At 41.0% G+C, this 26,103-nt stretch overlaps 2 protein-coding genes across 3 annotated transcripts; both read right to left on the bottom strand.

Moving 5' to 3' along the window:
* Positions 1–799: 799 nt before the first annotated feature.
* On the bottom strand, positions 800–6,313 carry SPINK9 (serine peptidase inhibitor Kazal type 9). The gene is made up of 5 exons (XM_042826639.1): positions 6,076–6,313; positions 5,391–5,582; positions 3,522–3,541; positions 1,394–1,521; positions 800–845 (listed from the first exon to the last, which is right to left on the bottom strand). Exons 1-5 carry the CDS (start codon positions 6,311–6,313, stop codon positions 800–802), a joined length of 624 nt encoding a protein of 207 aa, XP_042682573.1.
* Positions 6,314–13,227: 6,914 nt separating this feature from the next.
* On the bottom strand, positions 13,228–21,494 carry IL12B (interleukin 12B). Of its 2 annotated transcripts, none has more exons than XM_042826465.1 (7): positions 19,709–19,959; positions 18,223–18,504; positions 17,171–17,288; positions 15,964–16,157; positions 15,093–15,238; positions 13,709–13,830; positions 13,228–13,482 (listed from the first exon to the last, which is right to left on the bottom strand). In XM_042826465.1, exons 1-7 carry the CDS (start codon positions 19,788–19,790, stop codon positions 13,479–13,481), a joined length of 948 nt encoding a protein of 315 aa, XP_042682399.1. In that variant the 5' UTR covers positions 19,791–19,959; the 3' UTR covers positions 13,228–13,478. The 2 variants fall into 2 exon arrangements, with proteins under 2 accessions (XP_042682399.1, XP_042682400.1); XM_042826466.1 differs by lacking the exon at positions 13,228–13,482 and adding an exon at positions 21,464–21,494 and having other exon boundaries at positions 13,645–13,830; positions 19,709–19,790.
* Between the last annotated feature and the right edge of the window lie 4,609 nt (positions 21,495–26,103).

The raw sequence follows: 26,103 nt of genomic DNA, 5'->3' as shown, positions 1-26,103 counted from the left end.
CACAGCTTCAAAGCTTACACAGTCCTGCACATTTATGGATTTGTTTCATTCGAAGGAAAAAGTGGGCCTGATTGCAGGGTAAATTTCAATAACATGGGGCCATCTAGTGTGTCTTGCTAATATTACAACAGTTGTCTTGAGCTCTGCTCTGCCAGCACACTGCCTCTGGCTCCTGCTCTGTAACTAGTTTCTGTGACTCCACGTCTCATTTGTGAATAACTGATATAACAAATTTATTCTCTAGAGAGGTCACCACAGACAAAAAGAAAAGAGCCTACGTTTGTTTTAATAAACATGCAATCTAAGAAGTTACACAACGTATGTGAATCAGAATTGTACAAAGTCAAAAGAAAAAGGAGAATCAAAAATTTAGCTACAAAACTGGAGGAGCCTGAGCGCTTCACTGGGAAGCTGAAGCTTTTGAAAGGAAGCGTCTGAAAAGAGCGAGTGGGAGCAAGCTCCAGCAAGGAAAACTGAGCAGTGCCTGCAGGTGGCAATGTAGGGATCTGAACTTTCGCTATGGAGACAAATGCATCATGCAGTGCTCACGTGAAAACCAGCATGCTGCAGAAAGAGGAATGCTTATGGGTATCCAGAGGAAGATTTGCAGGGATGACAGATGTGTCAGCCCCTGCGCTCCAGAGCAGGGAGAAGCAGCAGACATCAGAGCACAGCTGAAAGGTGTACATGGAGATCTGTTCGTTTTTATTAGTACAGGATGAATGAAATTAAATTAGGAGATCACGATAAGGCAGTGTAAAGCTGTTCTTGGCATTCTTCTCTGTCATGCAGAATTAATTCAGCATACACCTGCTTGCTTCATATGTAAGGCTCCTCTGCTCTTCCTGTGAAGGAAAGGAAAGACAGTGCAGACAGTAAACTTTCCATTGTGGACTAAAATCTCTTTGAAGTCCTCAGCCAACAATTTGCTAACAGAAAAGACACTGTGAACATTTGCAGGAGGCAAGAAGACACTGATTTATAAAGCTTTTTCTTTTAAAAATGCTGTATCTTATGCATAAGAAGTAAGAAAGCTCTGATATTTTCGATATTTCCAATATAGAAATATTTCCAATATTGGAAATTCCACATTTGAGTTCTGATATCACCCAATTTGGTGCCTTGTTAGCCCAGTGCTGTTCAGTGGACTCTCCTCTGGTCTGTTCCACTTCTAGTTTCTCCTAGAGCAGGAAGCTGCTCCCACAAACGCCAAAGGCACCTCTTTGGATGAACTGGGCCTTACTGTTCAACTGCTGGGGAGAAGCAGTTACTCTGTAAAGGTTAAGCAGAGAAACAGAGGAGCAGAGACCCTGGACAAAATGAAGTGGAAATGCCAGATAGCTCATCTCAGATTTGAGCTAATTCAGAAGTCATCACTCAGTATCTTACTTACAGGACTGCCTTGCAGAAAGAACATTTGTTGTTATATGTTTTCCCATCAGAGCCACAAAAAGGTTCGTAGAGCTTTTCGCAGTAAATAGGTCTTCCTCTCTCTAACCTCCTGTATTCACTGCAGTCTACCTGCAAATACAACATCATTTATGTTGGAATAAGCCTTTCTCACGTTCATCATTCACATACAGAGATAATGCAACATCTCTGGGCAAAGCTATCAGCTGCTGCAGAGCAGCAGTCAGGGGAGCTCCACCATCTGAACTAGCTGAGCCCAAGCCATAAGAAAGAAATGTATGATGGCAGGTATTGAGCACCTTTGGGAACTCTGCTGTCTGCCTGAATTAATAAAGGGAAATAATACAGCTCATTTTCCATTTACAAATTTTGAGTCTTAATATATATTTTCCCCATGCTTGCAGTTGTCAGTAAATTAAAGTAAGATTATTTTTCAAGGATGTGAAGGTTTTCTGTCTCCTTTCCACAAACACAACTTTTCACAACGGTGAAGAGATCCGGCAGAATTAGACGAAGTCCTGTGTAAATGAAAAGAAGCTGTTGAAAGGCTCTCTCTCATCTGACAGTAGGACTGTATTTGTTATAGAAGTACATATAAAAATGGGAGTACAAACTAATAAAAGAAATCCCTGAAAGAGCTCCTGTCCTCTTTCCAGAGCTCAGGCTTCTTTTGTGAAATGAATGTCATTCCTGCTATTTGCCAGCTGAGGAGCTTCTTGTATAGTTCACATATTCTATTCAATGTATTGTTTGTTATCCTTGAAAGCTTGGAGTTTGCTCACCTAGGAAATCACCTTTCTTTTTTGTGCTGCTGCAACTCATATTGGCTCAGCTCTGCTCACTACCAGCCTTGCGAGAATTTGAAACATGAGTCTTTGCAGGGAGGCTATGACTGGAGCTTCTGCTTTCTGAAGATCTATCAGAAATATCTTTTACACACGTAAGCATTTAAAATAGAACCTGGCTTTGCTGCTGTCTTTTTGTGGCCCTGTTTTTTACCCTTTGTCCCATCTCTTAGTGAAGGAATATTACTCCAGCCAAGACCTGGAGCTTATTACAGGTTCTGTGACTATTTTTGTGACAGTTGTTGTCCAGGGGCTGCATGTGAGTGAGGAGCAATGAGCCATGTGTGCTCAGCTCCTTCAGCAGCCTGTGCTGTGGCTGCTGTGATGATCAGCAAATTGAGAGGTCTCCCCTGGCAAAAGGGTCATTAACCAATTACTTCTTGAGGTATTCTGGGCTCAAACCCATTGCCCCATAAGAGAAGCCCATGAGATACTGGTTTATTCAGTCTTTTCCTTTGGTTGGTCACTTTTCTCTTCAATGCATGTCAAACACTGGCCCCAGTTGCAGGAGGAGATCAGAGACCTAATGGCCAGCAGCTTTCTGTCACATAACCCAGCGAAGGCAGTGGCATGGGAGGGAATCCATAGCTTGCAATTTTCAACATAAGGCTGCTCAGTTGCTAGCCTGTGGGTGGTGAAGGTCAGATAACAAAACAAGCTACAAATCAAATGGATTTGCCTTGTTTCTACATAACAGTTGGTAAAATGGAAAAGAAAGTGGAACTGGCTCCTCCTGGAAAAGAGTGTGTGCCTTAGCCTGGGTTCCAGCATCAGAGGCTGTGTGTGCTGTGCTGTAAGAGTGGGTGAATCTCCACGCATCACTGCTGCTCGCTGCAATCCCCAATGAACTCTTTCCTCACCTGACGAAGGATTTTTACTGCTTAGTGCCTCGTTGATCTCAGAGGGTGACTCCAGGATGGACAATCCAGTGCAGACAGGGTAAATTAAAATTTTGGATATGCAATTTAGGATCTGAAAGTCACCAAGTAAGCCTTACAATGTTGTCACCAGATAAATATATAAAATCCTGATTTTTCTGGCTTACAATTTTGCCTTGATCTATTTCTTGCCCAGACTGCCTTATACATAACAACATCTGGAAAGTGTCAGAGCAACTGTATGGAAGCCACATATCTCAGCCTTGGGGATTTCTTTTTGACTTTGGCAGCAATTGGTTAATGTGTTTTTTCTGACCTCATTGATCTTGCTGCGCTGTCACTACAAACTATATATTTTTATCCAGAAATAAAGAAGAAAGTGACTCACCTCATCCTTTTGGGCAGCATCTGCAATATAAACAGAATCACAAAAGATGAAGTAAAAGAACACTGCTGGTGAATCTTCATTTTGCATCTGGGCTGCCCTCATCAGCACCCGCCCAGCAACTCCACCTCTCTTGCTTTCTTGAAAGTAAATACTTACATAGTTCCTCAGTGTTGTATAAGTTACCTGTGTCAGGACTTATCCAACAAGTGGGAATCACTGCCTTGTTTACCTTAGGAATCAGCGTCAGCAGCTTGAACAGCCTTTGCTATTTGGGAATTGGAGTCTATTGTTCCCCTTTCCATCAGAGGAAGATTAAAGAATCAGGAGTTATTATTACGTCACATGGCTCATGTTCTGTGGATGAACGAGTTGGGCACGACTGGGTTTTAATTCCTAGGTCTTCAAAAAAACTCACGTGTTTGTAAGCAAGGCACACATTCCTTATATCCTTTTTTTTCCTGTTTACAATGAGGATATAACTTTACTGAAATATAATGTAGATTGTGATGATGATGAAATTTGGATCATAGTACCAATTTTAGAATGTGTTTTCCCTTGCCTTGGGTTCTAAACTATTTGTCAGAAGGACTGTTTCCTATTCCTTACACACATTGCACCCAGTATAATAGAGCCCTGATTTCAGGTGGGGCTTCGAAAAGCTCCTTCAAAACAGCTGCTCAGTGTTAATTACACCTTCCAGAAAGTAATCAAGTAACACTGGCATGTCTCCACTGTGCTGACACATTCATAACTTTCTATAGGAATGTATTTTGTTCTCCTCCTGTCCTGTGATTGTCATTCTATGGCTTCAAAAGGATAAAAGTCAGGCAGAGGCTTTGTACAGAAGGAGCAGTGTGCAATATGCTATAAGGAGCAATACAGGCACTAAGACTTGTTTTTCTAATTAAATGCAGCTGATCTGCATCTTTAACGATAGGCAGCTTTCCACTGAACTTCGCTTCCATCAAACTGCCTACGTCTTCTGATTAAATAAAGTCATCCAAGGTAAAGAAAGCTGGCATAAGTTACACAGTACATCAAAAAAGATCTGGCTCATAAAGTATCGATCCATAAAGTTTTGAAGTAGTAAGATAAACTAGAATGTCTAAGGAAGGGATTTGCTGGAGTTCTTGTGGGAGCAATGTTTGTTGCTGTTGCTGCAGTGAATGAAGTGGGCTGAAAGCATATTTCTCATTAAAAAAACATTCCTTAAGATTAATAATGCTGTTGGACATCCATTCTAATAGCAGTGAAGATCTGCATTCCTTTCAGTTATTCTAAGTGTACTTATTTACTTATTTTTATTTTTCTGTCTTTTTTTTTTTTTTAATATGTTGCAAGTTTGTATTCCAAAAAACTGAACTATCAAGTGAAGGCTCAAGAAATTCCTCTCAGCTCTGTATTTTATGATAGAGTAACTTGTGCCTCAAAGCTATCTCCAATAAACTAACCCCACAAAGAGGCTGCTCACAGCATATTCTATGGCTGGCGCATAATCACCTCTCTCCTGCTTGCTCACTTTGGCAGAAGAAGGATCTCATTAGCTCCAAGCAACCCACTCAGATTGAAGAAGAAAATGAGTAGGTAAAAAACCTGTTTGAGTTTGGAGGCTTTACAGATCACTTCTTAGTTACAGTGCAGAACACAGCTCTGATTCACACTGCTGTCAAGGAATAGGTTTCATCTACACAAGTTGGCAACTGCAAAGCTGCTGAAATGTTGCTTGTAAATGGTGCATGAGCATAAAATTTCACTTGCCTTCTGCCACACAAGCCCAGCAACCACCGCTATCTATCCTAGCAGATCAAGAATTTTCAGTAATAAAGCATTGTAACTATAGCATGTTAACCAATAAAAAAGGTTACTCACCTGCTAGGCAGAGAACTGCCAGGGCGAGAAGCACAAAAACACCTGTTATCTTCATGGCAGACATGGGTTCTTGAGCTGTTTCACAGTCAGTCTGTGCTCTAAGTATTCCAGTACAATCAGATATCTGCTTGTGCATCTCTGAGTGCACATATATACACACACACCAAGAGCAGAAACCCCGATGATGAAATCCTCCAAACAGAAGGTAATTAGAAGAAGGTGTTGCCCATGGGTAGTGGCAGTAAGAATGTCTTCTGTATAGCATGAAGGTCATAAGTACAGGGCAAAGATGAGAGTCACATCATGGATTGTGTTGATAAAGGAGATGTATTGTATTTTGGCTAATCCCATTGCCTAATTAACTGTTCCATCTCCATTAGCAAGTTTGAACAGTGACTCAGTAAGGTGGTTACTTACTGCTGATCTGCTATTGCCGTAATGGCCCTTACAGCTGAATGTAGTTCCCACGGCAAAAAATAATAATAATAATTTCTACTGTGTGTGTTCCGGAAGACTGATACGAAAGTAGCTGAAATGTATATTTCCTATTCTCCTGAAATTTTGGAGGCCCTTGTTGCTAGCTGTGGGTAAAGCTGATGCTGGTTAGCATGGCCGTGCACCGAGTCCTTCCAGACAGTCTTCAGTTGATTGGAGAAGTGCATGTTTTGTGTGGATATGCACTCACCTTCACACACAGCACAGAGGATCCCCACATCTGCCTTCAGAGTTCCACCAGTCTGGGGATCAGTAAAAAAAGGAGCAAAGGTACTGTAGTACACAGCCTTGCAAAGAGAAGTGATGAGTTCACAGAGTCTCTGCATCCAGCTGAGTTGCTCCCTGGTTTGCTGCCGTGGGATGTGCAGAAGGTCCCTCTCCCCGCTCATCCTTTCCTTTGTTGACCGTTCCAGCTCAACGGCAGTCATGTGCAGCATTCTTTAAACAAATCGTCATACTGGTGTGTTGGTGACTGAATCAACTTTTGTAATACAGAGAAGGGGCAGCAACACAATGGAGATCTCGGAGTTGAATATTCATTTTCATGAAGTTCAAAGAAATCATAGAATCACCAAGGTTGGAAAAGACCTACAAGATCATCCCGTCCAACCATCCGCCCATCACCAACAGTTCTCACCAAACCACGTCCCTCAACACAAAATCCAAACGCTCCTTGAACGCCTCCAGGGTCGGTGACTCCGCCACCTCCCTGGGCAGCCCATTGCAGCGCCTGACCACTCTTTCAGAAAAGTAGTATTTCCTGACATCCAGCCTAAACCTCCCCTGGCACAGTTTGAAGCCATTCCCTCTAGTCCTATCATCAGTTGCATGAGAGAAGAGGCCGACCCCCAGCTCTGTACAGCCTCCCTTCAGGTAGTCATAGAATCGTAGAATAGTTGTAGAGAGCAATAAGGTGTCCTGAGTCTTCTCCAGACTGACCAATCCCAGCTAATTCAGTGCTCCTCATAAGGCCTGTGCTTATGTGGACTTTTGAGCCCATATTTCTGTTTAAACCTACCTGGCTAGAATAGCCTTCTCTTTAATGACTTGGGATGTAGCTGTGAAAATTCTTACAGTATGAACAATCCTTGCACAATTGCTACAATTCACAATATTTCAGTGATGACCTTCCTTCCATTGCTAGATATCCTGGGGCTTTTGCACTGTCAAATACACTAGCTTCAGCAAGACAGAGGAGCAAAATATCCTCACAGAAGAGGTTGCAGAGGTCAGCTTTTCCTCGGACCCCACTAAGTCACGCTTCTCTGCAGAGTAAGAGGGTTACTGATGATCTTGTCTTTAAAGAAAGTAGGTAATGAAAAAATGGTTAATTTTCTCGGAAAAAAAGATGCCATCAGATTCCATTTTCACTTAAGAGAAGAAAAGGACAACTGAGGATGTGGACTGAGTTGGAGACTGTAGATTTTTTAATGCTTTTACATCTGTGATTTCATTACAAGTTTTCCTTTGTTCTTAATTTGGAAATCCAGGTGTGTTCCTATGGAGTTCAGTCCATGAAAGACAAGCTCTGGTTTATATTGCTGGGATTCAGCTATTTGAGTCTGTCAGTGCAATTCTGGTTCTGGGAAGCCCAAAAGCCTGGCTTGGGACATGAAGAAATTCATGAGAAGTACTCAGGAAATGTCTGTTGATTAATGCTGTTACCTGCTCTAGGCAACAAGAGAAAAAACCAGAACAAATCAGAAGATGCTCCTGATCTTTGGTCCAAAGAGTTTGTTAGCAAACAAGACTTTAAGGGCAACTTGAAACTACAAAACTGCAGCTTGACAGAACATGCAGCTTCCTTGACACTGGTATGAGGAAACACCCCGCTTCGGTTACGCCGCCTCACCTCATTTTGTGCTACAGAGCATATTGACTGATGCAACTCTAGTATCCATCACATCGCTCTAGAAAAAGGGTATAAATGTCTGTTTGCAGCCTTCTGAGTTGATGTAGGAAGATTTTCTGAGGCCTAGTGAAGAAAGGAGTACAGGGCATTTGGAGGCGAGGGGGGCTGATGAGGGAGACAGATTTTGAATTAAATTTTCTTGGCATTTGAAAGTTGTCTTGCTATTAGGATTTTTGATTCTATGCCCTACAGTAGCAAATCCGTGGTGTGAAATCCTTCCTTTCCTTTCTGTTAACATTTAGGCATTTTGGTTAGGGTTTTCATATCAGGTTGGCATTCACTTTCTGAGCAGCAGACCTGACGCTCTGTCGGGCTTTCCCAGACCACTGATGAGATGGAGAGAGACAGTTCTGATGAGAAGCTGTGACGTACTGTAGAGTGTGAGGCTGAATGCTGGAAGCTGGCACGGCAGGGAGTCTGCCAGAGTTCTGGAGTTCTGTGCATTTTGAAACATCAAATCTATCTGGAAGATTTAGGAGGAAAATGCCATACATAGAAATAAATATTTTGTTTCACCTTCTGCAGCGAAGTAATACACTGATTCAAAATCTCAAAATTCTGTAAAATTAATGTCACACAGCATTTATGACAAGTCTGATTTAAAAGGTTACCAAGATATCATAGTATCCATGTGCAGAACTTCAAGAATGGGAAGAATTCATATCCAGCAAATTGAAGAAAATACGTACCAGTCAGCTGAAAACATGCCTCATTTGGGGCACTTTTCTGTCCAAACTTGCAGGCACTTGTTTGCCTTTGTAGTCTTTCAGCAGAGCTGGTCTGACAACCTGAGACCTGTCATCCCCAGGCAGGCCACAGGTTCATCTAGGTCAGCATGCTGCCTCCAAGAATGCTCAGCAGAAGCTTGAGGGGAGAATATGGTGTCGTTCTTGTGGTAGACAAGCTGAACGTGAGTCAGTGGTTTGCCCCTACAGCAACGTCATCTGACCCCACATACTGGGCTGTATTGCTAATGATGCCATTGTCACATCAAAATAAATCATGATTTTTCCCTGTTAAGGCTGCATGTGGAGGACTGTGTACAGGTCTGGGTTCTCCAGCACACAAAAGACACTGGATTACTGGGGCAATTCTAGCAAAGGTGAGAAGGTGAATCCTGTTGTCTTCAGCTGTTCTGCAGGGTTGGGGTACAAAGAAGACCAACTCATCTTGGAGGCACACAATGAAAGGAAGAGAGAGAATACTGCAAATTGCGGCAAGAGAAATTCCAATTAGATGTGAAGAAAACAAATTTCGTAATGAGAGCAGTCAAACATTGGAATAGATTGCCCAAAGAGATTATGGAGACCTGATCTGTTCTGAGGTGGCCATGGTTTGGTGGTAGGGCAGAGATGTGTAGAACCAGGTGATCTCCAGTGCTCCATTCCAACCTAAGTTGGCTCTATGATTCTTGAAGGTGAATTTCAGCTGTTGCTGGCAGTCAGCTGCTTCTATTTGTCCTAATGAGGTAGCATTTCTTGACATGACAAAGCAGACACGAAATAGAGTAGCAAGTTGGATTGATTTTAGATACCTGAGAAACAGAATTTTATTGGCTGAAAAACACAACTTCAGATCTATTTGGTTATTTCTGCTTCCTAGAGATGGATGATTAGGAAACTCCGACTAGGAATTACTGCTTTAAATATATGCATATTACTAGGGGCCCCTGGTAGTTTTCTACTTTTATGGCTGTATCGTGTCTTCTCCCAACCTCTCACCTCTCCAAGTTGTTATTTTGAAGAACAAAAAGTGATTGCTTACTGAGTAAATGTTTACTTGCTTTAATTGACCTGTTATATCTGATAAAGACAAAACATCTAGTGCATGCTTTTCTGAGAGTGATAAAGTGTCCCAGTCACTCAAATATTGCTTTTGTTTTCAGAGCTTCAAATGGAGCCAAAAGGTGATGCCAGCTATGCTGCTGCAGCAGATCATTAGTTAAGTGCCTGCTTTATTTTGCATGGGAGGATGTTATCTGGCTGCATTCCAGAAGGTATTGATGTACAGTAGCTTATGCTCATTCATATGATGGAGTGCCTTACTCTGCTTGACATCAACAGCGCTGAAAACAATGATGCATGGAATAGCTAAAAAGGGACTCACACAGCCACGTACATCTGGGAAGAATGTACAAGCTGGGGTAGAGACTGAAATTGTCAAGAGCGAGGATTCTGACTTAGTGATTCCACTGCATGTTTATACATAACCTAGTTCACAAACTCCTCCAGTTTTTTCATGTGGGGGTGGTTAGGGTTGTCCGCCCATGTGCAATCAATTAAGATATTAAATTCTTACTCAATCGAAGGCATGAAAATCAAGTGATGTAACAGCATTAAACTGTGCCAAAACACTTGGGTATTTGCCTGCAGGAAAGTGAGTTTCCCATTTTCCACACCTTAACAAATAACAAATGATTCCTTCTGCAAAATTGCAGTCATCAAGCTGGGACAGATCCCAGCTGAACATTTCATATATCATTTCAGAAAGCAAAAAATAAAAATAAAAATAAAATCTAACAAACCAAGAGTATGCAAAGAGCTGATCATTATTGTTTTTCTTTATGACTTCTGCCTTTACTATACATTATATTGCCTTTTGTTTTGAATTTTAAGATGCAATTTCCAGATGTTTTGCACTTCCACTGACTTTGGTGTGACAGAAATTTAATCTGAAATACTTGAGAGAAAGTTTCTGCCAGCAGTGTTGAGAGAGAGGACACAGATTGATTTTGCTTTCATTAAAAATACCATACTTTTCATAAATAGAAGATACAACTGACAAAGAGAGAAAAGGTGAAGGTCGGCATGGAAGGAGGGGTATAATGAAGCGTTTGGACCTGAAATCTTCACATGCATTTTCTCATAGAACCCCTAATTAAATATAAGCCGTTTTTCCTTCTGATGTCAGCAAATGCCTGCTTACCCACCTCTAATCACCGAAGCACATAGAGGATAGCAAGATCCTACTGCAATCTCTTAGTGCCTCATTAAGTACACCAACTATTTGTAAAACATTCTTCAGGATGAGGAGCACCCACAAAAATCCCTGCAGGGAATTAGTCAGTCTCTGTTCAGCGCAAATTTATTGAGGTGTGGTAGGTAAAATCTAAAGTCTCGTGTTGAATGATGAGCACGAGTAGAAAGCAGGAGGAGCTGCTCATCCCCAGAGAAAGGCAGGTCATCAAGAAAGCAGGGTCTCACAGAGGGCTGATCGTGTGGTCCTGTCGGACCATGGGATCCTCAGGAATGAACTTCTTTCCATCAGGATTTTTTCTGCAACAGTAAGAAGTTTTTGGGGGGTGGTTTTGTGCATTGTACAGTCCAATGAATTGTATTGTGAAAGCTTTTGAGATTATTTGCATCTCAATGAGGAGAGGGATGAAGAAAGGGAAGTATGAAGGTGAACTGACATCAACTGATATTTCCTTGAGCAGATGGAGTGTGTTAGGAAATGATCTCCAGTGTACAGAGCCATGCTGGTGAAAATGGGTAGTGTGATATTAACACCATTTAACACAAATCACTGAGCTTCTCTGAGATGGGAGACTGCCTGAGAAGTCCTAGAGCAGGCATTCAGAGATGTGCAGCAGGTTCCAGGGAATGGATAGCCAAGAACTGAAGCCAGCTTGGTTTCAGAGAGCAGCCAGCATACACGTAACTGGCTCTCTGCAGAAGCAGTGGCAGTTCCAAGCTGTGCTTTGTTGGTTTTCTGAAGAATCTTAGACAATTGTTTGCCTCACTACGGGCTCCAGGTCACCTTGTGATCTATGCCAGGAATGCTTCCTGTAGGGGAAGCTTCTTTCACCTGGCGAGATCACGGCACAGAAAGGCATATTTCTTTTCTTATTTTCTTATTTTCTTTTCATATTTTCTTTTGTCTGAATGAAAACCAGAGCGAATCAAAGTTAATAAGAGGCGTCAGTGATTGGTACCAAGAATGCTTCAGGTATCTGAAGAACAGGAAGGCCCCACTAATTCTGAGCACTGTAGCAACAGTATTAGAGAGAAATCTCAAGGACATCAAGATATATGTCAGCTGGATTGCAGTTAAAAGCCTTCTGACCACAAAGGACAGGGAATTTCAATGTACCCTCAGTCTGCATAAGATGCAATCACTTGTCAGCCTGCAGAAGTGCCTGCTAACCCATCACCTTTTGGTGTTGTCCTGTACACTTCTACCGAATCTACGCTGATTCGGTACCTTTAGGCAATTCATATAGGAAAAGATACAACACTTCTCTGCAGACATTGCCTCAGAAGTAGAACAAAGTTTTCCGTTTGAAAGGTAATATTAATGTGATATTAACTGTTCATCTTTAAAGAGGTAAATCACAGGTAAATCAGTGTTTTTCCAGATGTGTTTATTAGCTCCTTTATAAAACAAGCATGTCATGAAGTTGTGTTTACAGCAGAAATAAGAATCATATGCAATAGCAATAAGTAATAATGTAATAAATAAATAGCAATACTTAAATAATAGAATAGCAACAAACGCTTGTAGCTAGATTAGGAATGGTTTTCTGAAATCTCAGATACTTCCTATGTTTCAATGTTTAAATACTTAAATCACCACCCATTTCTAAAACTGGAAGAAAAAGGAAGCATGGTCACAACTGAGGACTCTTTTAATTCCAATGATCTTGTATCAAGGATAAAGGCCCAAGCCCTTAAAGGGCTTCTGTCCTCCTGAAAGCCACAACTTAGGTGGACTGACAAAAAAAACAAAACAAAAACAAGAGCAGGGGCTTCAACACATGCTTGTGCTTTTTTTTCCAGACCTGGGCACTTACACTGTAAGCAGTTCAGAATTAGGATTTTATTCTTTTCCTAAGGTTCTGTGAAGACACAATAGCACTTCTGGCAGTACTAAAGAAGTATCTTCAAAATGTTCTTTGAAAATCCATATTTTAAAATTCTAAATTTAATTACACACTTAACATTCACATATAAAACCAGTTCTCAATTGCTCTCTGAAATATCAGATACACAGCAGTTGAACAATTAAACAATTTCAGCTGCCTATGATGTGCAGTGCTGACCACAAACAGCTGAAAATGTGCAGCAGTTAACATTTCCAGGACTCTGAGTCTGCAGTTCCTTCTTCTAAAATATTAACTGCCAGACTGGAAGAGGAAGATAAGCCTGGATGTATGATACAGAGCTGCCTCATGCAGCCAAGGCTTTCTGTGCTGATATATTTCAAATAAATAAATAAATAAATAAATAAATAATAAATATGAAGGTAATTACATAATTTAACAATAAAATAATTATTAAATAGTTCTTTCAATAAGTTACATTCTGTATAAGTTAACACATGAAACATCCTGACTGGCAGCTGCCATCGACTGACACTGCAATTCATATCAAGTAAGTAATAAATAGATCAATAAATAAATGCAATACAAAAGCACATGGAACCAACGATAATAGCTGACAGGAATGTATCACTGTACCATACATGTTAATATAACACGATGTGTGCTAGTGGTGTTACTCAAACCTGGAGAATGTAAAAGATCTGTCAGAATCAGGATCATACTATTCTACTATGGAAAAAAAGAGTAAAGCGTGGCTTCTTAATAATCTCAAGTGCAGATTTTTCTTCTAATTAGCATATTTGCTTGTCTTCATCCATCCTTTGCTTTCTTGAGGAGCATTACACCAATCTCCTGGTGCTTATCTGTAAAATAAATGGAAGGCAATTACATAAGAATTATCTTCGTTTTCTTCAGACCTGCATTTTTAGTCAGTTTCTTGATAAAGCTGTGCTGGTCTTAGTGATTCATGAAGCACCACTGATCTCTCTAAAGGACTCAGAGGCAGACAATGCCAGGCTCAGAAGTTCCCCAGTCAGCCAGGGATTGGGAATTTGGCTCCAACCAATGAGGGCTGGGCACTTGTTTTACCTGCAAAGTGCAGACCACTCACTCCAGGATGAGTTGTAATAGCGATCCCTGGCCTGCACGGAGATCTTGTCTTTTGGCCCAGCCTTCGGAATCTGAATAGACTGCTCATCAGCATCATAAACCTGTGAATAGGGCACAGCTCCATCAGTAAGGGTCAAGCAAACATGCAGTAAAGTGCCAGACAGGCAGCACCAAGCATATGTAACTGCAGGAAACACTGGTAGTCTGTTGTTCCATGTCAAAGTCATGAACTAAGAACCTTAGCCACAGTGGAAACAAACTATGACTCCCATTGAAGTTAATGATGTAAAGCAATCTGAACTCCAAGCTCCAACTGTCATTCAAACAGAGGGCTCATTTTTTTTTATCTTTTTTTCTTCTCTCTCTCTCTCTTCTTCCCTCTTTTTCCTCAAACAGGGAACCCTAAAAGGCAGAGGTTGCTGATTTTCTCTGAAGACTTTTGGCTAATACAAGAAGTGCTCTGTAGACCTGCCAGTTTCTCTATGGGATTGCATAATACAGCCCTGCTAATATCAAGGAATCATTACTAGGTCAATGGCCCCATCTGCTGGTATAGGCTTGCTTTTTTTTTTTCACATACAAATACGCTTTTGTGTCCTTGGTTCAACTGGATTTCAGACTGTAATGTTCACATTTGTTAATTTTCTGACTCTGGACCAAGGAAGAGCAGTGAAGGACCTGCACTGTGGTCAGTTGCTCTACGTATTTCTTTCTACTTCTGCTGCTGATTTCTTTGACTACCAAGACAAATCACTCTACTGCTGTTGTGTGCCCTTTAGTGTACCCAGAAGCATTAACAGTGGAAGCAAAATAATCTCATTATTTCAAGCTAAAATGCATTAGCAATATTAGCTTTAACTATTTGATGACAATTAACTAATAACAGGAATATGAGAGGCAAAGACTTCAGTCTTCACCAGTATCCACCGAAATGCTACTAAATGAGTCATTGATGCCTTATTTGACAATTCACATATAAAGTCTGAGCTAGCCAGGTTCAAATGACATACAAGAACTCACCGCAGCAGATCCCAGACCTATGGATTTGGAAATTGGGATTTTCCCACATTAGGACCCACAAAGTGTACTAATGAGTTAGTCGATACTTTGTCACGCTAGCATTGGCCATGCAATACTGGCTGTGATTTTATCTCCCAACTTACATCAGGTTTCATCCACCCTAGGTTGAATCTTGCTGCTCACAGAACTGAGAAGGTAATTGTCTTCCAAAACAGAACTTTTCTACATTTGAGGCTCAGCAGCATTTATATTTTAATTCTAGTCCATGATTCATATGCTCTAAGCTTTTATTTATACTGTCTGTTAAAACAGGAAAATCACACATCAAATGTTGCATTTCTACCTTGCTTCTGTATTTCTTTGTGCTTTCAACTTTGACCCTGAAAGTCAAAGGGAAGTAGGACTTTGGTGTGCTCCAGGTCCTGGGATATGTCCAGGTCACTGTTCCATTTGTGCTTGCATACTGACATTGAGGAGGGTCTGGCTTTACTACAAGAGAAAATATAGAATGCATTAATAGGCATTAGCAGCATAAGATCACGTTGGTGTATTATTGTTGGCAGTTTTATATGACTGGCTGCTGGAGCCTCTATTAAATTATGACAGGAGTTGGCATGATGCATAGGAACTGCACTGTATGCTTCTCATGGAAAATTAACAACATCACCATAGCCTCTCTGGGTAACATCCTTCAGGGTTTTTTTTTGCCTGGAGAGCTGTAGGAGGTTTTGTTAGAGACAGATGGTTATCTTCACCTCCTGCTGACTGCTGGGGCACTTAGCAAAACATGCTTTCCTCCATCTGTAAGAATGGATCAGGAGTGAGGCATTCCTGGCCTTAACCACAATCTGAGTAAATCTGCAGTTCTCAAAGAATAGCCTGCTGGGTTATTGGCTGTTCTCTGACTTCCCCCACATGCCCCTTCCAAAACACATCTATGTAAAAGAGAAGGTTACAGAAACTTCTGGCAGATGTGGGAGAGAGAGGCTTGGAGGTCACAAGCTATGGATATGTTGCTTCTTCACTTCCTCATCTTCTTCCAGACTGCTGCTATGATTCGTTTCCCCCTGTTCCTGTAACTGGGGGCAGAATTCAGATTTACAGTAGAACAGAGCAGGGATTCCCAAGCTTGGTTTGGTCAGTTACCATTGCTAGTTCCACTGCCTGCAGCGAGAATAAGGCTAAGAACTAATGGTGATTTCTGATCTACTCACTGATATCTCTGATGAAGAAGCTGCTAGTGTAGTTCTCATATTCCACCTCATCAATGACCTCCAGGAACATCTCGGTTGGCTGGTGCTCTTCGGCAAATGGACAGTAGTTTTCCTTCTGGCACCGGACAGTGTATTCAGTCACAGATTTTTCAGTGTGAACCACAGGGCTGCTGCAGGTTACATCTCCTTGAGAGCTGAAAATACAGCAGAAAAACAAAATACTGGTTTGTTCTCAGAATTTTGTTGCCATAATTATACCATGTAATTGGTAAGATAATGTTTGGTCTTGTGTGTATCACCCTACGTCTGCACGTAAGGAACAGCAGAAATAATTCAGTGTGTTCTTATATGTTTAGTCACTATATAATATATTAATAAAATTACAAAAGTCCATTCCAACTTTCTGTTTTCTTCTGTTGAAGAAGAAATTTGTGTTTAAATATAAAATGGGATAAGTTCATTTCTAAACACCTCTGCTCCATGCCAAGCTGTGGTATCTAACTTTGTTCCTCAGTCCTTTCCAAAACCTCACTGGAACCAGTAAGGCATGGTTAAACCATTCAGTTGGGAACTAACAAAAAGATGCAACCTATAATAGACGACAAGAGTCTGCATCTACATTTACATTCAACAAAATAAAACATTTTGCAGTTTTTTCCTCTCTAACAAACTCAAATGACCTTTGCCCAGGCACTCCATGTTTTGGAGAAACCCTCAAGAGTGGTGGGAGGCAGGAAATTCCCCCAAGGTTCCCCTCACACATTTCCCTTGCAGGTTTCTGCAGTGTTCCTCAACAGAGACTTGGCCATGGACGTGTGGCTTTTGTCGTGGGTGCAGCCTCCCACTCCTTCAATTCCACTGGATCTGATGAGACTCAGTGCTACGATTGTTTCTGCTTTTGGCTCAACTTCCTCTCTCTTCCCTGCACGAACTGCTGCTTTTGCTATTGCTTAAGTGTAGCAGCTGTAACAGTCTGGTGGGGGTTGTTCCATTTTCAAATCAGTATTAATTTCAGAGTGATTTCCATGCTTTTATTAAAACCAATTCCAGCGAACGCTCAAAATATTTTGCAGATGTTCAGATTCTGAAAGCAGGTTTCCTCCCCTTCCGTGTGCCCTCAAGAGCTCAAGTGCAGCATCTCCTACGCAGACACCAAGGGTTCTTATGGCTGTACTATGAAGTGTTTAAGGAAAGTACAAGCTTTTACCCTTTTAGGCTCCTGATTGTGAACTTCATGCTTGGACTCTCATTTTCTGTCATCCATGAACATGTGAAAATTCCAGAGTAGTTCTTCGCCTCACATTTTAAGAATGTCTTGCTTGGCTCTAGATGGACAAAGAAAGAAAATGCAATTTATTTACTTTTTTGGATGAACTGATCCAAACAGGGAGAAAACAGTAGTTCAGCAAATTCCGATCTCCTCTGGCAGGTGGGTATGCAGGCAGACCACAATTTCCTGCTGCCCATTGGGCAGTACCTCTACTGAAAAAGCCATGTAAGAACAGCTGGAGACTAAAAGCTGGCCTATACAACACCACATTAACCATATCTACACAGCAGTTGGCAGAGCTAGAACATACCCAACATGCTGCAGAACCTGTCAGTAAGGGGCTTATTTAGACAAATCCATTGGTCCTTTTTGTAGAGAAAGAGAGTACCTATTCAGCTGGAAAACCTTCCAGCCTTGGAAGTTCCTGTGTTCCTATGTTCCACAGTGAGGGACTGCAAGCTGAATAAGTTGCATTGCAAAAATGCAAAAAATCACAGCTTTGTCCCAGTGAATTAATCATGAATGGAGAAGCTCAAATGGCAGTACTTAAAATCTTGATCAATCCCTGGTTCTGACAAATCTTACAACCCTGGCTTTGCAAGGATACATTACTTAGAGGCAGAGCACTCTCCTGAGTGCTGCGTCTGCGAGATGGAGGCAAAACAAGTCAGTACTTTCCCTACCAGAAAAGCAGTGGTGTAGTACTGATAGTATCCCTTGTTTTCTGTACCAGTCCAATTGTTCCTATCATCACTCCATCCTACAAATCTAAAGGACCCAAAATTAATCCCACAACAGATTCCTGTTCTGCTCATCAGTCGCACCACACACACACAGTCATCATCTCTCTTTCACTGTTGGGAGTGTTTGGAGATGGCTGATGTCCAGGTGTACATTTCTCAAACATTTCTGCAGAGCTCCCTCTAGTCTTCACAAAAGTGCAACGCACAAAACTGACCACAATACATCACATGTTGCTGTGACTGTACCTTTATAGCTTTTCAGAATCGACCGTATCATTTGTCTATTGGAGTCTACTTTAGTTATCAGGAAGAAACTGTAGCTGATAATCTCGTGTGTCTTAGCTGACAGACAGGTGTAGTTGCCAGCATCTGGGAACTCCTTCACTTCGACGATCAGAGTCTTTCCAGTTCCTTTCAGTTCTGTTCCCTTTTTCCAGTAAACTGGCAGTGTTTCATCAGATGTGTTACAGGTGAGCTTCACTTTTTTAGCTGGTGTCTCGTCGTTCCACTCAGATTCTATGACATACGCTTCAGATATTGCAGAGAAAGACACGTTAGCACCAACCAGAATGAACAGCAGGAAGGCTGAACTGAGACATTTTTCCAGCTCTGCTTTCTAGAAAGACTGCTACCAAATCTCTTTCTTCAGTCATCTGGACATCTTCACTACAAGGACTTTATATTAAGCTTACAAAGCACCTAGAACCCACCGACCAACAGGGATGACATTTTAATTGGATAAAATGTTTTTTTCCTGTGTTCCCAGAAAATCTTACAGTGGTTCTTAACTATGGGAAGTAGGCAGGAACCTTTCTTTTAAAGATGGGGATGCCAGGACACACTGGACCTGGATAATCATGGCCCTAGGCTTTCGCTCACAGAATGCCATGTACAGCCCTCAGTACTGTGGTGTTTGGCTCTGTGACAGGACCTCCTCAGTGTTAAAGATCTCTGAGTGAGTCTTTGAGGGGAAGGAGGGCAGCTCTAGGTAAGTGATTTGCACTTGTCCATAGCTAATGTTTCCCATTTTCTGGAGGGATCAATCTGTACTCCTATCACTCTGGTGGAAAGGGAGCAAATAGTGAGAGACAGAAGACCTCTGAGTTACAGCAGACGTAAGTGGACTACAACAGGGGCATGCAGTCTTCTAAATGCCACCTTGTAGCGCTGCAGTGCCCTACTGGTCTTTCCAAATTACCAGACACACCACCAAACAAAATGTTTTGGAAATATTCCATTAAAAGAACATTATCTTGTCTGTTTGCTATGGTTTCATGTAGGAGGTGAAATAGTAGTCAGGTTGGCTGACTTCACCTACACTTCTGTGTGTCTACAGTTCTCAAATTCAACTGCTGCTGCTCAGGTACGCTACCACTGTCAGAGGCTCCCCAGTTATGTTTAGTGCTGTCAGAGACTTTCTATATACAAGAACGGGCAAAAATTTGTCTCTCATGGTGCCGACACCACAGCAAGCACCACAGGGAACCAGAGATCCAGTGAGCCATAAAACATTTACACCAGGACATTGCATTAGCAAAATGACAGATTCAAGACTTTACCACAGAGAAAAAACACCAAGAAATCCATGTCAAATGCTTGAAACGTGCAACTTCAGAAAGCTTAGAGGCTTAGCAAACTACTGATGGATTTTTGAAGGACAGACAAAGTCAATTTCTTAGAGTTCAAACATAAAGAAGTATATTCTCAAGACTTTGACAAACAGATTTCTTACCATTCTCTCTAAGTTTCCACTGTGCTTCCAGAAGGGCAGCAAAGGAAAGTAATGAAAGTAAGGCAAATAGCAGGTGAGACATCTGTAGGTAAAAAATATATTACTTCATTTAGGATTGCTGAGTGTGTACTGAAATTGAGCTCAGTTGCTGGATAAGATGACAGATTCAGTTCCAGTGAACTAAGAAACATCCTCCCATTCTAATAATTCTTATACTACATGCAGGCATGCACTGCAATTCGAGGCAAGATGTTGATCTTCTAGTTATTCATATTGCAAACCAGTATGAGAGAAGAAACCATGGCACTTGGAGGCAACTGTGTGCATAGGTCTTAACCTTTATCTGGTCAAGTGAACCAGATGAAGAACTAGACCTGGCACTAAGTCTAATATGTGATCTTTATCTGGTCAAAGGCTCAGAAGCATTCCCAGATCCCTGAGTCACATATTCCTTGAGCAAGAGAACCTCTACTGATGCTAATGAGGTTTCTTACAGAACAAGGCACTGAAGCAAAGGATCAATGAACATAAATTCCAATCCTACAAAGCTTTTAAATGTGTCAGTAGTCCTATATAAAAACTCCCACTACATAAAATTACATACACGAAATTCATACTACATAATGGACTACAGCTTGATACATCCTCACTGGATAAAGAGGAGGGGAAGGGGGGGCAGCAGCTGCTCCCGACTCCTCACATACCCCCCATATAAATGCATATTCAATATGTATTATAGTATAATAGTAGATATGCTTAATACATAAACATAATACAATATTTATTCTCTGAATCTCGTGTAAAATACTTTGTCCTGAATTCAAAATATAGCAGTATGGCTTTGTTAGAAGGCAAACACTCTTAGCTCCCGATTTCCTACTGTGGACAGGATAATCTGTAATTTGTGAATGAAAGCTATGTTTTGTCTCTTTCTCAAAGATACTCACTTCTCTCACAGCCACATGGCATTCATCACTGTGCTTCATTAAGCTGATGCCTGAAGTATTGATTAAAAGCTTGGAGAGAGGAGTAGGGAATACAAAGAGCTTTCTTTTCAATATCGCCATCAAAATGTAGAGCTTTCAAATAAAAAAGTTTTGTCCAATTTTAGGAAGAAGCTTCACAATTTGGGTTTCCAATGAAAAAAGTTTAAAACTTTCATGGAGAATTTATCCACCTCTTTCCAACTCACAATTGTCTTGAAAAATTAATCATAAACAGACTGATTCTGGATATCATTAATCAGTGCAGATGCCTGAGCACTTCATAGGTGAGAATGGCATGCCAGCTCCATGTGCTCCATGAGATCCAGGGCGTGAGCTGCCACAAATCAGCATAGATTCCTTCACTGAGCATCACAGGAGGTTTGTGTCAGACAGCAACTCTGCAGGTCCCAGCTCAGGGCAGGGCCAGCTCAAGGGTGATGCATTTCTTTTTTAAAAAACCATCAGTTTAATCATGAATATGTATTTATCTAAGCACACAGCCCAGTAACGTGAATACGGTAACCTACAAAAGATCATTATAACGCTAGCTATTCTGTTAGGTGACAATTCTGCTCGCTATGCACATGCACACAATGTGCCTTTTACTTCAGGCTCGTAAGCATACAAATACCGCTATGAGAAAAACAGCGTGAGAATTATGTAAGGACACTCAAAGAACTGATTTTGTAGAGCTGCCGGTAGTTTCCTGTGCAGTCAGCAGCCGCCAGACTTGCGCAGCCCTGCTGGTAGAGAAGAAAGGAATTCGTACCTTTTCCTGCGCTGCCGGGTGCCGAAGTTGCTGGACAGGTTGGTGCTGTGATCTGAAGGAAGCAGAGCGCCGGCCGCCTTATAAACACTTGTAAACTCTGAAAGGGATGCTCCGTTTCACCGCAATACCACAGAATTGCAACATGGGGCTCGAGTTCCTTTTTTACATAGTGGCAGAGCTAAGGCATGAAAAAAAAGTTTGGGACTCCCAGGTAAACTTTAAAGAGGAAATGAGATTATGAGATTGTTACAGTGACCTTTATGGCATGCCAGAGGCGTTTCCTTTCCTACTTGATTTTCTGTCTCGTCTCATCATCTGGGGAAGAGTAAATACACACTAAATAAACTTCCAAAACCGTCTGATGGGAAAAATATTATGAAGAGTGAAAGAGAAAGTTAGATAAACTACATCTTTTACTACCTGGCAAACACTAAAGAGATCATCACATGAATTAAAATTCCAGCTACCACTTCGGTCAGCACCAGAGGTAGGGAACACCGATTGTCAGTCGCTGCTTCAGAATTGTATTTATTCTAAAAGCAGAGACTTAGGTCAACCAAAATACAAATGAATAGTTGTAGCTCAGAGAGAAAAACCTGAAATTGCCATTGACATGATTTTTAAGGTTGGCAATTTTTAAATAAAATCTTCTTTTTCCTTTGTAAATTGATAATTCCTCTTAGATACACATTAAGCACAAGAAAAGCCCTACACATAACAGCTTCTTTGAAAATGAGGAAAACGTTTCTATTTTTTAATTTGTGAAATAAAAAACAACAACAGTTCACTTTATTTGTCAGACCAACCAAAACTGAGTTGTTCTTCCAGACCAGTGCCAAACCTAAATGACTAACAAGTTATAGACAAGAAGAAATACACTGCTTATAAAAACACAACAATGGATTGAAATTCAACTTGAATACTTTAGTTTCTGCTCATTGTCACACAGCTGGAAAGCAAAATAGCATGGACAGTGGCAAGCTCTCATTTGGAGAGGGTAGTTTCAGAACTTTGTATTAACTGTGCCAGAAGCTTCACACAATGATGCTGGTGGAATCCTTCCCTCTCCTTAGCTATACTCTTCAAAGAAACTCTGAGGGGTCACATACACCTTTGGCAGAAGAACATGAACTCCCTGTCATCTGACAAAGCACATAACTACAGCATTGCAGTGGTACACTCTGATGGGCCTCACAACTTCCCTGCTGAGCCCAATGCCTCTCACCTGTTACACAAATCTCAGCCTCAGCTTTTCTTTCCCACAGGATACAACTGCCACTTTCTCAGCCAGGCTTGCTCCATTCACATAGACTGTCCTGAATGTGCATCACAGTTTATTGATTTATTCTTGGAGCAGAATAGGCCAGCAACCCATGAACCATGTATTCAAGATCATATTGATACTACAACATATGCCAGAGTACTAGACACTTCAAGGATGTTGTTTAATCCTACACACTTCCACCCTTCCAAAACTTGTCTCAAAAAGCTCTACCTCCTCACTCCCCTCCATGTACACATGATCACACACACATACACACACTGGAAGGAAGAGTGGGTTACAAACATGTAACATCTTTGGGAGAACATGTTTGCATCCTTATCTCCTGGGTTCTCTTGATCTTAGTGTCTGTGTTGCTTGCTACAATCTGCTAAGACACACGTTGGTGAGGAAGCAACTCATGATGTCACAAAAGCATTCCCAAAATGCTTGTCCCTGTGTGTTATCTCTTATACCAGCACTCCACTAGCTGGCAGGTAGGCTGCTCATGGTCCCTGAAGGAGAGGATGCTTTGTCAGGCCTTGGCAGAGGTTATGATCCCAGTGCAGTTACTTGGGGCAGCACTGAGCCAGGTCAGTTGATCTTCTGCTTTCATTCCATGATCTTTGTTGCCAATATCTCAGATTTTTAATTACTTCACATTTCTTTTTGAGCTGATTTCTTCCTTTCAAAGTCTCTTTGTAATTACCTGGTTATTAATCTAGCTGATTCTTGTCTTCCTCTCTTAAACAGCCATCTAGGACAACTGTATTTTCATCCAGCTTTGGGTTCTCCATTCCCATATGCTGTTTATATTCTCGCTCTTAACAGCTGACGCCATTTTGGCAAAGGGGATCCATGCAGACACTTCTTTCAGCTGTTCAGAAGGAGAAAATGGCAGTCTGAGGAATCAAGTTGAAAAAGATGTGGCAGAAGCAGTTGGGCAAAAACAAGTGAAGGGTATTCAAACTGTTACAGGAGACAAAATTGTACAATGACTATTCTTGAGGTACCTGTCAGAATAAGAGTGGACTGTGCACCACATTCCCATTCATCTGCTGATCCTTCCAGAGGAAACCCTGTAACAAGGGCAGAGAGGAAGCCTCGCTGTGCTCTGAAGCCTCTCCCACAGCAGACACTCAGGAGACCAAGACAACAGGATGAACATGGAGTGTGCTTTTTGTGCATTAGCATTCAGGAGCCAGGCCTGAGAGGTGAAAAGTGCAGCCTGTTTCCCCCGCAGTCTCATCCTGTTCTAAATGCAGCTTCCATGATGTGCTCAGGGCAGCTATCATAAATGAGAACGACTCCAGGCTCTGTCAAGGTTAGGCAACAATTTCTTTCCATCTAATACCATCTCCAAAACTTCCTTTTATGATAGCACTCAAGTTTGATGCAGGCCAGCACTGACTGGGATAACTTGAGAGTCAGTCACTGAGCAGATAAATATGTGCACAAATAACTTCATGTACATGTTGCCTAGTTCCTTCTCAACCCATATTAACTTGCCCATTTGCTTACATCAACTATGGATTTTCTTTTTTGACTGCTGCATCACTACAGCCTGGTGACAGTCTTTAAATGCCTGCTACATTCTGAAGCATGGATAGTTAGTGATGAATGTAGAGAAGTACATATGTTCAGAGTATATGTTCTGCCCACATGTATGACTCCAGCCCACATGACTGCCTTTGCTCAGTTATTGCTACAGGACAAATGGAGTAATGTGGTATCCAAACTTTATGTCACGAATCCTAGATGGGATCTGTGGAGCACAGACACATCTATGGAACTTCCATTGACAGGATATTTTGTTGCAGTCCATCAGAGTGGACTTTTTAAATATCAAAACACAGAGATTGTGAAAATGTTTTTTGATGACAGTCTGGTTTTCCATGATGAGCTCATATATTCTTATGGGGAAATTTGGAGGACAGCAGCATCTCTCACCATTTTATCCTACTTCTCTATGACACTGAAAGAGAGAAACTCTATCGAAGAGTGGAAACTCTGTGTTTGATTTTCTATAATGTGATTTTTGTTTTAATGTTTTAATGTTTTTTTGGAATAAATTTTTAATTATTTTTTTTTTTTAATTAATGTTTTTTTGGAATAAATGGCCTTTCTGAAAATGGTTTTCTTTTCTTTTGAAGGACAAATGATTTTTGCTTTGTGGAATGGTGCATTTCATCACAATCCAGGAGGAAATATATGTTACATTAATAAAAGGAAGACTTATATAAATTGTACCATCAGTATGATTCCTCTCATGGAATTTCCTTCAGCAGCTGGCTAGTTTTGCATGGATGTCAGTTTGTTTCATTAACTCAAGTTTCATTATTAATTATTAACATAGCAGTGAGAAGGGAATTAAGTTCTTTACATACCATTCATTAAACAGTAAATTATGTGACTTCATCAGGAAATACTATCTAATGTTAACAATCAATGCTACTACACGTAACCAGTCACTGGACCAAGATCAAACCCTCATAGAAACATGAAATAAGAGAGGAGGAAAATATATTCCGTCTCTACTGAAAAAATAAATTAGAATCTAGGCTTTATACAACAGTGGTTCATTTGCACTATGATACACCTAGATCAAATATCCGAGATCACAGAATCACAGGATATTCAGAATTGGAAGGGACCCACAAGAATCACTGCATCCAACCCCTGCTCAACTCAGGACTCTAAAAAGTAACCACGTGATGAGTATGGGTATTTTTCCTTAGATGATGTTTGCCTCATTCATGCTCCAAACTGGTCAGTCATCCGCTACCTCCGGTGTAGAAATTGCACAGTATTATTATGAGATCTCGATCTAATTAACTGGTCATTATCACGCTTATGTAGCTACTCAAAACTTCTGATTAGAGCTAATTATTATTCAATATAGCGCAATCCAGAAGAAAGATAAAGTGGATAACATAGCAAGATCATGACACTGAAAAGATGACAAACAGTAACACGATGGTTTTGGAATTATATTGCTCATTTAAAATCATTAACTTCTCTTCAGACATTACTTGATTTGCTCATGTGAAATACTTCTATTTCATTAGATATCATTACAGCAGGTATTTGCTGATAGGTAGGAACCTGCCTTGTGCTAAGAGTTGGTTTTGTACAGCAAGAGATGTCATGTTCTTAACACATACTTAAGATAAAGCATTCAGTGAGTGACTAGAAGTAAAACAGACAGTAGAAAAGAACTGCAAAGGTTAAGCGTGCCTCAGAGACAGAAAGAAATTGGGTATAACAATGCCTTCCAGATATTTTATATTTCGGGGTTCATTCTGTTTTATTTCTTTTTGTGGAATTATTGGGAATATTCTGTTTTTAACTACTCACCTTCCACTTAACAGCACATTAT

This window comes from Centrocercus urophasianus, unplaced genomic scaffold, assembly GCF_019232065.1.
Source record: "Centrocercus urophasianus isolate 14NV4802_14NV808 unplaced genomic scaffold, USGS_Curo_1.0 seq_26, whole genome shotgun sequence".
Taxonomy (NCBI): domain Eukaryota; kingdom Metazoa; phylum Chordata; class Aves; order Galliformes; family Phasianidae; genus Centrocercus; species Centrocercus urophasianus.
The sequence above is the reverse complement of the archived record's forward strand: the minus strand, read 5'-3'. Positions and strand labels throughout refer to the sequence as shown.

Excerpts from the sequence above, each read along its gene's own strand:
- SPINK9 (XM_042826639.1), bottom strand. The coding sequence starts at position 6,313 with ATGACTGCCGTTGAGCTGGAACGGTCAACAAAGGAAAGGATGAGCGGG. Across the intron at positions 3,542-5,390 it reads GGCAGTTCTCTGCCTAGCAG|ATGCTGCCCAAAAGGATGAG; the intron begins GTGAGTAACCTT and ends TTTATATTGCAG. Across the intron at positions 846-1,393 it reads TCTTTCTGCAAGGCAGTCCT|GAAGAGCAGAGGAGCCTTAC; the intron begins GTAAGTAAGATA and ends TTTCCTTCACAG.
- IL12B (XM_042826466.1), bottom strand. The coding sequence starts at position 19,790 with ATGTCTCACCTGCTATTTGCCTTACTTTCATTACTTTCCTTTGCTGCC. Across the intron at positions 17,289-18,222 it reads GATTCTGAAAAGCTATAAAG|AGCCAAGCAAGACATTCTTA; the intron begins GTACAGTCACAG and ends TTGTCCATCTAG. Across the intron at positions 16,158-17,170 it reads ACAATCAGGAGCCTAAAAGG|CTCTCAAGGAGATGTAACCT; the intron begins GTAAAAGCTTGT and ends CTGTATTTTCAG.